Below are 13,413 nucleotides of genomic sequence, written 5' to 3' on the forward strand. Positions count from 1 at the left end.
ATCATGCCCAGGAATTTCTAATTCACTATTCCTTCTACTGGCACTCTGCTTCTGAAATTTAAACGATTTGGCCTCTACCACATTTATAACGAGTTTATTAGAAGCTCTGTTATCATAGTGCCTAAGGCACTTGACTGCTAGGGCAGAGCAGGGAGTAAAGAAAGAAACTAGTCAAATGGTAGGTAACTCAAAGTGCTGTTTTTGATTTGTTGGAACCTGTGTAAGCCTGGTAGCTATAATTCAGCTCTTGGATGTAATATATTTCCCATGTGATAATATTAACAATAATAAACACATATATAGTGCTTACTACATACCAAGCACTGTCCTAAGCACTAATTCATTTGATTAAATGAGGTAAATTCTCTTTTTATTCCCCATTTTATAAATGATGGTACTGGGCACAATTATGTTTTCATACCATATGATCAGTGGACATATGAATCTGGGGATACAGTCTCTTCTTACAGTAAAAACTTACTTCTAATAAGTGAAGGTATGAGAAAAGGTAATTCACTCAGAAGCATGACAAGAAACCAAGATATGGGAACATTAATATTTAAGAATAGAACAAGGAAAAATATCCATAAAGAGTAGCCATACTGATTGGAAAAATTAAGTGGTAAATAGAAGTCAAGTGACGATTGTTTCAAAAACACTGTAATCTTTGGAACATATGCCATAGATTATCCAGTAGGAAAGCAAATGCAAAGAGGCCACTGGATTTGCGACTACGTAATCATCAAAAAGGAGCTCTGGTGGTGAAGTGGATAAGGCTGATAACCAAAGTCAGAGGATCAAACCCACCAGCCGCTCTGTGGAAGGAAGATGGGGCGATCTACTTCCTTAAAGATTTACAGCCTCAGAAACCCAATGAGGGTCACTATGAGTCAGAATCGACTTGATGGCAGTGAGTTTGGTTTTTTGACATGATACAGTGTTTCACTCATAAAGTTTGCAGTGGCCAATTGTTTCAGAAGTAGATGACCCTGTCCTTCTTCCCAGTCTGTCTTAGTCTGCAACCTGTCCACCACGGGTGACCCCGTTGGTATTTGAAATATCAGTAGCATAGCCTCCAGCCTCACAGCAACACACAAGCCACCACAGTACGACAAAGTGATAGATGAATCAGCAGGAAAGCTCCTTGGAGCTCCTTGGAGACTTCATGTCACTTACTTTGGTCATCTTGTCAGAAGGGAATGCTCCCTGGAGAAGGATATCATGCTTGATAAAATAGAGGGTCAACGAAAAAGGGGAAGACCCTCAATGAAATGGATTGACACAGTGGCTGCAATGATGGGCTCAAGCACAGCAAGGATTGTGAGGATGGTGCAGGACTGGGCAGTGTTTTGTTCTGTTGTGCATGGGGTTGCTGTGAGTTGGAGCCAACTCTGTGGCACCTAACAACAACAAATCATCAATAGCCTTGATAACAGCATTTTTATTTGTGTAACAGGACTTTAAAATAATGCTGTGAAAAGAGATTAGGATATGATGAGAAGAAAGCAGGTAAATGCATCACAAGACTCTAGGGAATGTGCTTTCTAAGATGGGGAAGGCTTAAGCATACTTATTTGCTGAAGGAAAAGAATCAATAGTGAGGGAATGGTGATGATTCAGAAGGTAAGGGATAATGATGGTGTGAGAATTGAGATGAGTTGAGATCCAAAACACTTTTGGAGCGGTTATCCATGAACCAGAAATACATATCTTCGTCTGAGATGAGAGGAAAGGAGGAAGGGTGAATGAATATATGGATATAGCTGTATCTGTCACCAGGAGAAAAAGAAAGTCAAAGAAATGTCTGCAGATTGGTTTCTCACTTTGTGTTGTAGGGCGATTTGTAAAAAGTGTGCTCCAGAGAATTTGAGAATAGTAAAGATTTGAGGAGCTCTGGTAGTGTAGTGCCTAAGGCATTTGACTGCTTACCAGAAGTCTGGAGGTTCAAACCCACCAGCCACTCCTCGGAAGGAAGGTCAGGCAATCTACTTCCATAGTAATACTGCCTCGGAAACCCAAGGAGGGGTTGCTATGATTCGAGTCCGACTCCACGGCACATAACAACAACAACAGTAAAGATTTGAGATTGTCATGGAAAAAGTGAATAAGAAATATTTATCAACAGGAATATGTATTAGTAGAATTGCAAGTGATTAGTATTAGGGCTTTGCTCAAGGTACAGAACATGAATTGGCACTGGTGGTGTTTTCTCTAGCAGTCTCAACAATCCAGGTATAAAAGCACAACAGGTAAACTCCCCCTTTCCCTGGAAAGGAGTTTCACCTCTTGATGAGAAGAGTAGAAATCCAATCACATGACTCTGTGATGTTGCTGTCACTGATAATAATATTAAAAATTATTTATAGAAGTGAGAAACATTTCCACAGGTGAGGTATGAAAGTTTCTATCAACCCCAATATCCGAGATTATCTCAAAAATTCATCATATGTTTCTTTTTAATTCCCACTGCAGGCTTTTTCCATCATCACAACAGCACTTACTCTGACAGCAGTGGCTTCACAGAAGAGGATGCATTGCTCCCAACATCTGGCTCCTGTTCCCTGGCCCTCCAAACTCCTGGATTCATTAGGAGAAAGTGGTACAGTGGAAAAAAGACTGAATGGACAGACTTGTAACCTATGTCCTGAGGCTCTCACAAACTGCATGCCTTAGCCATAGCACTTCAGTTTCTCTACTGTGTGGGTATTAGAATACACGAGACGGACCATGGTCAATTGAGCAAAAACTTAATTTTCTCCAGAGATTGACATTGCTCAGGACAATCAAAGGATTAAAGGACAATCAAGTGCAGGGATCAAGTGTTGCTGCTGGAATACCCTCAGAGGGCTCAAGCTAAGTGAGGAAGGTGAAAGCCCACCTTGAAACTCTGACACCTTAGTGCAACCCACAGAGGGATTCCCTCTGAGCCTCAGCTCATCTCTATTTAACCAATTGTCATTGAGAATATTCTAACTCTTGGTAACTCCATTTGTGTTAGATAGGATTTTCAATGGTTGATTTCTCAGAAGTAAATCTCCAGCCAGGGCTTACTTCCAAAACATTTCTGGGTAAACTCGAACCTCTAACCTTTGGGTTAGCAGCCAAATACATTAATCCTTTGCACCATCCAGGAACTCCCATCCCTACTTGCCCCAATTAAATTTCAGTAAATTCTCTCCAACACCAGTCCTATTTTCATCTTCTTGAAGTTTCATCTGAGGAGATCCATGCAGAGCTTTTCCCTTAGATCTAGCTACTCCCTCTATCTCAAACTTTGGGTCTTCATAGGAAAAGAAAGGGAATGGCATTCAAGGGCCCTTCTCTTGGTCATTGCACAAAATTCACAGGATTTTCTGCTGGCAGAAAACAATACAAATAAAAATATATTTTTCAAATCTTGGCATGTTTTTTTTTAAAAGGGAATTAAGTCATATTTTGTTTTAGGGGCTGTCAGGGAGCGGGGGAAGACCCCAGATTCCACAGCAGTGAGTGAGGTAAGGAACCAGAGGGAATCACCCATAGATCTGAGTCCACAAAGCAAGTGTGAGTTATAGGGTTTGAAAATTCATATTCATTGAAATTCTAGGAGATCTAATGCATAAGGATTTTTAGGGTGGTGCAAGTGCTTACACAGTGGTCAGATACCACATGTTTTAAAAATGGCTGCTTTAGCATGAACAGTGGCAGAGTTTTCACAGGGGATAAGTCACTAGGTCATACTGGGACAAGGCTGGAGTCTTCTGTGCATGTTCCCCAGGCCAAATCTGGTAGGAATTGGTGTATTCTTGATGCCTGCTTGCAACCTCTAGCTTCAAGGAAGAAAGTTACTAATTGCCAGCGCTGTGGAGGCATGGGTCAGATTACAAATCTCCCCTTGAGTTTGACAGTTCCCAATCTTGGGGCCAGGGGCAATGACCACTCTGGCTTCTTCCTGCTGAACAGGATCAATGTGAAAGATTAGCATGGAACTGTCAGGCAACTTGTTGCAGATTGTGATTGTCATGGGGATCTGCAAGAGGGACGGTTTGGTATCCTTGGATCTTGGGGAAACTGAGGATAAATAGCCTGAAGGATTGCAATCTGCAGGTAACATACTTAGTAAACAAGTTAAGGAGACATGGAAGGAAAATGCACAAGGTAATTCCTGCCAAAATAATAATCCTGAAAAGGGATTCCCTCTCCTCAACATTCTGGCACTGTGGTTCTGGACCCTTGGGCAGTTGACAAGGAATATAATCATGGTATCATTAAGGGAGGTATGGTTAGGGTGGCACACCAAGGGGGTTATAAACAAACTCTGCCTCCCCCACGAAGGAGTTTACCATGCATGCCCACAAAGGACAGGTGTTCATGACACTGGTGCTGTCACTCCAGCAAGGTAGATTTGGCTGGGGAATAGCCTCACACAGGTCATGTTCCAGTCAAGTTGATCCACAGTATAATTGGGTACTGAGGCAAAATTTAGGACTAGGTTGCCAGTTAACTCAACTTGAGATGGAGTTGCCAACTGGAGAGTGCGTAAAAGACCCACTTCTTCTTGAGCTTGCCTCCAGTCATAACTGCTTGGGAAAGTTGGACCAAATTATTTTGGTCCAACCAATGGAAAACAACAATGGCCCAAAATGTTTAGGCCAGGCAAATGTTGGCTGTAATTGGTGAGTCTTAGAATTTCCAACAAGTGAAATGATTAAAGGCTAATGTAACACACAAAGGGTCGTTAGAACATAAAAGACTGTAACAGCAAACAAGGAAACTAAAATCTGTAATCATTATAAAACACTTATCTTGTTTCTTCTTAAATAGAAACTTCAGGTCTTTCAAGGTTCTCACTACCTGGTGTCCTCAGGCTGGGGAGTTGCGCCCTGTTCTTTTCTTGGTGGTATCCAATGCTGGTTTTACTCTGGTGTAATGGACCCATGTTCTCACTCCTGCTAACTTGGTATGAGTGAATAGTCAGTAAAACTTCATACAGACCATTCCATCTAGGTTGTAGCTGTGCTTTTGGCATGGCTCTTCCCAGCACTTCAGAAGGACTCAATCACCTGGGACAAACTGGTGCAAAGGGATATCTGCAGGAAAAAGCATACAGCTGGAAGCATACTGGTTAATAGTAGACAAAAGGGATGACACTGTTTTAAAATATTTAAGAATAGTGAATTATTGGTTTAAGTGGGGCCCTTTAGGAATGCCAACCCCTTGAGCCGCTTTAAAGAAGGGTCTCCCACATAGAATTCACAAGGGCGCGATTTGAGCCTGCTTCTAGAGGCCACTCTAGTTTTTAATAAAGCAATAGGTAAAAGGTGAATTCAGGGTAAATTGTTTTCCTGATGTAACTTGGCTAAAGTCTTCTTCAGAGTATAGTTTGTCTTTTCAGTCTTTCCTGTGAACTGAGGACTCCACCAAGCTATTGGATTCTATTGGATTCCCAGGACATTGGATACTTCCTGGGTTATTTTAGAAATACATGCTATTCTGTTACCACTTTGAATGGACAAAGGTAATCCATACTGGGGAATTCTCTCTTGTAAAAGATCTTTGTTTACTTACCTCTGCAGTGTTCTTAGTTTGTCTGGGAAAAGCTTCTACCCATCCTGGAATCCATGTCACTCTCTGGCCTTTACCTAATTGCAGAGCTCTGTGCGGGTGATGATCTCCATCTTTTGCACTGATGTTCCCAAGGGAAGTGCTCATGCTCCCTAATCTCAAGCAGGGTCACCACTGCACACCTGGACTTTCAAAGTCTATGAGCCATGAAATGGCTGCCATCTGTGAATAGCTCTAAATCCAGGTTACTCAGGGGCTGGTCAAGTAGGTCAAGCCAGCTGGAATCCACTTCCTCAATAACCTGAATGGGGACTGTAGTCTTGGCCCTCCTGGGAGGCCCCATAGCCCAAACCTCAGGGTTTACTTGTTGGAGCAGTTCTTGGAAGTGCATGGCAGCCTTCAACACTGGAAGTTGCATCAAAGCCACCTGCAGGATCCAAGCCTTTTAGGGGTCCACAGTCACCTGCAATTCATCAGTTACAAAGATTACTTGTGCATTTAAATTAGTCAACAGATCTCAGCCACGAGTGGAATGGGGCACTCAGGCACATACCAAAAACTGTGGAACAATTGGGTACCCCCATCTGACAGTCCATGAGCTGTAAGAATAGTCGGTCCTGATATTCTGGTTATTGTCATTTTCTCCTTTGAGAGGGGGCTTTTCAAAGTGTTTAAATGGAAAAGGTGGCTCCAATGTACATCAAAATTTCAACTGGCTATCCCGCAACTTATATTGCAAACCAGGGCTCTTCATGTGAGATCAAAATTGGCTGATGGATTCCAATGGAGCCCCTGGGCCCACCATTTTTTATTCCCTTCAAGCACCTGGGTCATCTGATGCAGGGCTTTAGGTACTGTTTCACAGCCCAGTGCTATGCAGTCTGAACCCAGTGGGTCATGCAGGGCAGTTCCTTTTCCAGTGCCCCTCTTGTTGGTAGTTTGCACAATGCCCAGGTCTCAGCTTTTGATTTGGACTCACCACCATCCCAGAAAGGCCCATCATCCCTCTTACTAGTGTCCTTGGCTGGGGATTGCCTTCAAGGGTGGCAGCCAGAAGAGCTGCCTGCTGCTTCATCTTTTGTTTTTCCTTCCTTTTTTGTACTGGGTCTCTGTTGTTGAAGGCATTGAAGGCAATCTCAACAAGCCGGGAGGTATTCATACCTAAGCCACCCTTAAGTTTCTGGAGCTTTCACCTGATGTCAGGAGCATTCTGGCCAGAGAAAGTCATGCTCACTAACTAAGCATTCTCAGATTTTTCAGAGTCATTATCAGTAAACAGGCACTAGGCCTCTACTATCCATTCCAAGAAACTAGAAGGATTTTCTTTAGCTTCTGTTGTACTTCTTGGATATTTTTTAGACTTTTCTTTGGGGATCACTGCAGCAGTTCTACTATTAAATAAGTACAATAATGTTCTAGCATTCCTGCTCCCAGGAGATCATTAGCATCCCACAATGGGTCTGTTGCAGAAATGGCCTGAGCAGCTGGGACTCTAAGCCATGGAGTCGGATCCAATTCATAGCAACCTCTCCTTTGGTTTCTGACGTGATATTACTATGGAAGTAGACTGCTCAACCTTCCTTCTAAGAAGTGGCTGGTGGATTTGAACCATCAGCCTTCTGGTTAGCAGTCAAGTGCCTTGGCAACTATGCCACCAGATCTCCCAAATTATTCTGGAGGTTCTGGTTATGCGGTCTATTGGCCTCCTGGCAGGCCTTCTCTAAAACTATTTTTCTCTTCTCTGGAGTGAAAGAATACGAGTAGCACCTGACAATCTTCCAATTAGGGTGATGGATTGCAAAAAATGGACACAAACAGGGATTCTATCTTCTTTTGGTCATCTCAGTAGGCTGGGTTATGATTCTTCTAATTATATGAATCAGATGTAGAAAATGAGGTGTGGAGCCACAGGAAGCCTCCAAGATGTCCATTATGGTCCAACAGACATGGCATCTGTCTCAAAGGATATTGCCCTGTTGGAGTCAGAGCAAACCCTTGACCAAATTGGGCACCACTATGAGTGTGGGCTGGCAAGACCATTCCTGAGGTAGGTCCCAAAGAATCAAGGTCGAAAACTGGGAGAGAAAGTGGAGGATGTAAGGTTGCTGCCGCGTCGCAAGGAATGCCTTGTGCTGCTACCAGGACAGCCACCTGTGCTGGAAACACTGGTGGATAAGGAGGTGGTGCTCTCAGTGTATGGAAGAAATATGATCTTCTGAGTCCTCAAGGACCAGAGGATTTTGTTCTTTAGGGGGCTTTCCCTCCTATAGTCTGTACCATTAATTTATGTTGCTTTTGAAGATTAAGATTTTTATTCTGTCACTGTGGTAATTAAGGTTGTATGTCAACTTGACTGGGCCTGTTTGAGTGGATGGGCAGCTGGATGTAGTTATTCCCCATGATGAGATTGGTAATTAACTCCATGGTGGAATCTACTGGAGCAGCTGAGTAGCTGCTTTAGGGATGTGGGCTGCTTCCAGTGTATAGAAGCCACTTTGAGGAAGGTCGCCAGCTTTTTGGCACACCTGAACTCTGCATGTAGCCAAGTCGTTGTTCAACAACCTGACATGCCCTGCTGATCTTAGGACTTCTTCTGGATTTCAATTAGTGTCCTACCATGTTGTTTGGTAACATTGGGACTGTGCTTTTTTATTTGTCGATCTTAGGTTTGTCAGCCTCAGCAGCCAGCAGCTGCCTGAGAGAATAAAAGCCTCGAGCTTCAGTGGGTCGGGAGCAGGAGGCAGAGCTTCAGCCCAAGGTTGAGGGGCTTTCACCCATCCCTGAGAGCCTGGCACTTTGAACTTGGACTTCTAGCCTCCCAAATTGTAAGAGAATAAACTCTTGTTTGTTCAAGCCATTCGACCTGAGGAATGTCTGTTAGAACGGCACAAGAGGTAACCAAACAATCACAAAGTCATAAAATATTGTACATAGTGTTACTTACCCTATTTCTTTTCCCTCCTACAAAATAAATCTAATTATAAAATGGTGTTGAAATTTAAAGACACATTTTCAGGCCATTTCTTGCCTGACCCAAATTGCTAGTGGGGCCAGGTGGTATTACATAAGAAAAACATTTTCTTTTTTTAATTTTTATTGTGATTTGAGTGAAAGTTTACAGAACAAATTCATTTTCCACACAGCAATTCATACACATTTTGTCTCATGACATTGACTGCAATTTCCCACAATGTAACAGCTCTCTTCCCACTTCCTAAACATAGTTACCTCTTCCTTGTGTCCTTCCCTCCCAAGCACTCCCACCCCCCAAACTGTCTCCCCGTGCAAATACTGCCCTTCTGTTCTCCCATAATTGATCACTGCAAGTAATGTATCTACCTGATGTAACTCTTCACTCCATATGCCTGTCTATCGTTTGGCTGGAAGCCACAGAAGTGAGTTCAATTCCAGACCTGAAGGGTAACGAGGGCCATAGTCTCAGGGGTCTAACTGGGCTCTATCAGACCAGCAAACCTGGTCTTTTTTTTTTTTTTTTTTATGATTTTGAGTTTTGCTCCACATTGTTCTCCCACTTTGTCCAGGATCTCCTGCCCCGATCCCCCTCTGAGTGGTTGACAGTGGTAGCTGAGCACCATCTAGTTTTTCTGGTCTCATGGTCACACAGGCTGAGGATCACATGGTCTACCAGTCTCTTGGACTAATTGCTTTCATGCATCTTTGGTTTTCTTAATTCTTCTTTGCTCTAGATGAGGCAAGATCTATCATTGCATCTAGATGGCTGCTTGCAAACTTTTAAGATCCCAGTTGCTACTCACCAAAGTAGTATATAGAGCACTGTTATGTCAGTTGAGCTTGATGTCCCCTGGAACCATGGTCCCAAGCCCACAGGTCCAATTACTTGCTCCTTCCAGGTAGCTGGCTGTGGCCAAGAAGCCACCACAACCTTATCCCTTGTCAGCTCTACTATACACCTGGGCATTCTTAAAACACATACAAATACGCATGTAGAAACATTGTCTTCTAACCCTATACATAGTCATGGGCATGCTATCCCCTGCCTAGACAGAAAAACATTTTCTTTCTTTTCATAGGTTCATAACTAAATTGTGGCCGATTCTTAAGTATACAGCCTGAAGAACGGCATTCCAGAATGCTTGCTTGATTTCCCATTTTTTTGCCAGCATGCACTCACACTCACACACAAATACTCATCACAAAAACACTTAAATCAAGGCCAGATATCTATGTACACCTCAGCCTTCCAGAAAAGACATACCAAAACAAACAAATAAATAAAATAAAATAAAATAGGTATATACTCAAAGAGATATCTCTCAACCTCCCAGAAAGTACATACTAAAACCAGAAAACCAGGAAAGCTTTCATAGACTAGGTCTTCTCCTCTGCTACAGGCTGTGAGGAAGAAAAACCAAAGAACCAGTTTGTCTGTTATGGCCCTCAATCCTCCAGACTGAGGATATTTTAGTCTGTTTACACTCCTGCAAAACAAAGTGCCACAACTGTCCACAGCAGTTACTCTTTTTTTTTTTTTTTTTAGGATTTGGGTGAAGATTTACGGAGTAAATTCACTTTTCATACAGCAGTTCACATATACTTTGTCTCATGTCATTGACCAAAATTTACAATGCAGCAGCTCCCTTCCCACTTCCTCCCCATAGTTACCTCCTCCCAGTGTCCGTCCCTTCATACTCTTCCACAGCAGTTACTCTTAATAAGAGGAAACAAGTGAAGAACTCACCTTAGAGATGTCCCAGGTCAGGAGAGTTTCTTAAAGGGAATTAACCAGATGAAATTAACTGGGTATAATCAACCATGCACCTCAGGCTGGCAGGTGCCTCAGCTGCCACCAACCACTCACCTGATTCTCCCAAACAAAAAGCTTGGTGTACGCTGAGATGTGGTCAGTGGCTGGTCTACAGTTCCAAAGGACTCCAGCTCTAGACACTCATGTCTTGATGGGGGGGACCCTCAGTCCCATCTGTGTTGCAAGGAAATTGCAATAGGGGATGACCCCAAGGAGGGTCAACATCTGGCTCACACAGAATCCAATCTCTGGAGACATGCCTTTGAAAAAGAGAAATTAGCTTTATTTGCATAGCTCTAGGTAAGGAGCCAGGGGGATTCTCCCTCAGATCTGACTCCCCAGTGTAAGTGTGAGTTATATGTAGCTTTATGTTGTTGCTATTGTTGTTAGGTGCCATCAAGTCATCTCCACTCATAGCGACCCTATACAACAGAATAAAACACTGCCCGGTCCCGTGCCAGTCTCACAATCCCTGCTATACCTAAGCCCATTATTGAAGCCACTGTGTCAATCCACCTTGTTGAGGGCCTTCCCCTTTTTCGTTGACCCCTCCCCCCCCACTTTACCAAGTATGATATCCTTCTCCAGGGAATGGTCCCTTCTCACAATATGACCAAAGTAGGTCAGATGAAGTTTCACCATTCTCACTTCCATGGAGCATTCTGGCTGCACTTCTTCCAGGACAGATTTGTTAGTTATTTTGGCAGTCCATGGTACTTTCAGTATTCTTCACCAACACCACATCTCAAAAGCATCAACTCTTCTCCAGTCTTTCTTATTCATTGTCCAGCTCTCACATGCATAAGAGGTAATTAAAAATAACCACGGCTTGGATTAGGCACACCTTAGTCTTCAAGGACATATCTTTGCTCTTCAGCACTTGCAAGAGGTCTTTTGCAGCAGATATGCCCAATACAATACATCTTCTGATGTCTGGACTGCTGCTTCCATTGGTGTTGATTGTAGAACCAAGTAATATGAAGTCTTCGACAACTTCAATCTTTTCTCTGTTTATCGTGATGCTGCTTATTGGTCCAGTTATAAGTGAGCTGGGTGTGGCAGGCAGGTGCTGGAGTGACTGAGGCAGGCCAGGTAAGTGAACCAGGCATGGCAAGTGGGTGCTAGAGCAGCTGGGGGTGGCCAGAATGCTAGTTGGCAGATTTAGAGTGGCTAAGGGAGACCAAGGAGCTCTGGTAGCATAGTGCCTAAGGTACTTGACTGCTAACCAGAAGGCTGGAGGTTCAAACCCACCAGCCACTCCTTGGAAGAAAGATGGGGCAATGTACTTCCGTAGTGATACTGCTTTGGAAACCCAAAGAAGGGTCGCTATGAGTCGGGTCCGACTCAATGGCACATAACAACAACAACAAGGGAGACCAGGAAGTGAGCAGAGTGGTTTGGAACAACTAAAGGAGACAAACTTGTCTGTCAGTTTGTTGCACTGTGGTGGCTTGTGTGTTACTGTGAGGCTGGAGTCAAATGCCATCAGGGTTACCCATGGTGGACAGGTTTCAGCAGAGCTTCCAGACTAAGACAGACTCAGAAGAAGGAAGAGGCCATCCACTTCTCAAAAAATTGGCCAGTGAAAACCTTACAGCTTTATAGGATTTGGAAAGAGAAGTTATACATATTCATTAAAATTCTAGATCTAACGCATAGGAATTTTTAGGGTGGTGCAAGTGTGTGCACTACAGTCATACATCACATTCTAAAAATTGCAGCCTTAGCATGATTCGTGGCAGTTTTAATGGGGATATGTCACTAGATCATTTTAGGACAAAGCTGGATTATTCTGCATGTGCTCTGCAGGCCATATCTGGTAGGAACTGGTATACTCTTGTTGTCTTTGCTTGCAATAGCTGGTTTCAAGAAAGAAACAAGTTAAAGGAATAAAGTTACCAATTTCAAGAGTTGTAGGGGCAAGAGTCAGCTTAAAGTGAGACTATAGAAGTGGGGAAAGGACCATAATTGGGATACATACATAATTGAAAATTAAAAGGGGTAACAGGATTGATTCTGCGGTTTAACCACCTGGCTGCTTACCAAGACCCCAACCTTAATTTAAATTAGAAAAGGACACACTTAGGCAAGTCCTCTAGTCCTTTGTATGAGCACAATCTACTTTCAAGTACACTCCTGAGTGCGCACTGCCCCTCCCTAGATTTGTCATGGACCTGTCTATACATCCCTACATTGCTGGTCATTTGGTCAGAAAAAACAATTGGTTTTTTTTAAATGTGGTCACATTTTCACATTTACATTTGGTCAGAAAAAAACTCAAAAGGCATCTGAACTTTTGTTAAGACTCACATGGATACTGCCTCGGAAACCCAAGGAGGGGTCGTATGAGTCGGGGCCACAACAACAACAACACATGGAGTTGGAGCTCCCACTGCTGACTGCAGCTTTCCACAATCCAAATGCTTTAGCATTTAAACTCTAATACAAAGGAAATGTTTCATGTTAACAAACAGGTTTTGAGCATCTATAGTGCTCAACCAGGAAGTATGGGATTGTTTTAGTGAAAACACTAGACTATAAATCAACTAAAGGAAAATTTTTTATTGAAGGAATAGAATTATTTCTAAGTGGGGAAACATTTACAGACATCCAAGTGAAATGTTGCAATGCTTCAAATTGCAGTGTTTAAGTGTTTAAAAAGGTGAAGTAAACAAAGGATTTGTGCTTGGAGGCCTGTAGGGGAAGGGGAGGAAGCATGGGAAAATCCACAAGTTTAAACATTATCATTAAGTTTATCAGTTGCATCCTGAGGTTATTTACATCCTGAGAGTTGTTATATCCTCAGAGTTGTTTAACAAAACATTCTTTCAGGCAGCATTTTTTCCTCACATCTGAAGTCTGTCTGAGTTACAGACTTACAAAGGGCTAGTAAACACAAAGGCGCTCTGGTGGGGCAGTGCCTCAACCATTTGACTGATAACCAGAATGTTCATGGTTCAAACCCACCAGCTGCTCTGTGGAAGGAAGATGGGGCACTCTACTTCTATAAAGATTTACAGCCCTGGAAACCAAATGGGGGTTGCTATGAGTTGGAGTTGACTTGATGGCAGCAAGTTTAGTTT

At 42.9% G+C, this 13,413-nt stretch overlaps 1 protein-coding gene across 1 annotated transcript in view; it reads left to right on the forward strand.

The window, feature by feature from the left end:
* TESPA1 (thymocyte expressed, positive selection associated 1) overlaps nucleotides 1–2,636 on the forward strand; it is a 34,594-nt gene extending 31,958 nt beyond the window's left edge. Inside the window, exon 10 of the mRNA XM_007949604.1 lies at nucleotides 2,473–2,636. Coding sequence (XP_007947795.1) covers nucleotides 2,473–2,636 — 164 coding nt within the window. The remainder of the gene's footprint in view (nucleotides 1–2,472) is intronic.
* The last annotated feature ends 10,777 nt before the right edge of the window (nucleotides 2,637–13,413 follow it).

This window comes from Orycteropus afer, unplaced genomic scaffold (assembly GCF_000298275.1).
Source record: "Orycteropus afer afer isolate SDZICR_OR568_19922 unplaced genomic scaffold, OryAfe1.0 scaffold00247, whole genome shotgun sequence".
Taxonomy (NCBI): Eukaryota; Metazoa; Chordata; class Mammalia; order Tubulidentata; family Orycteropodidae; genus Orycteropus; species Orycteropus afer.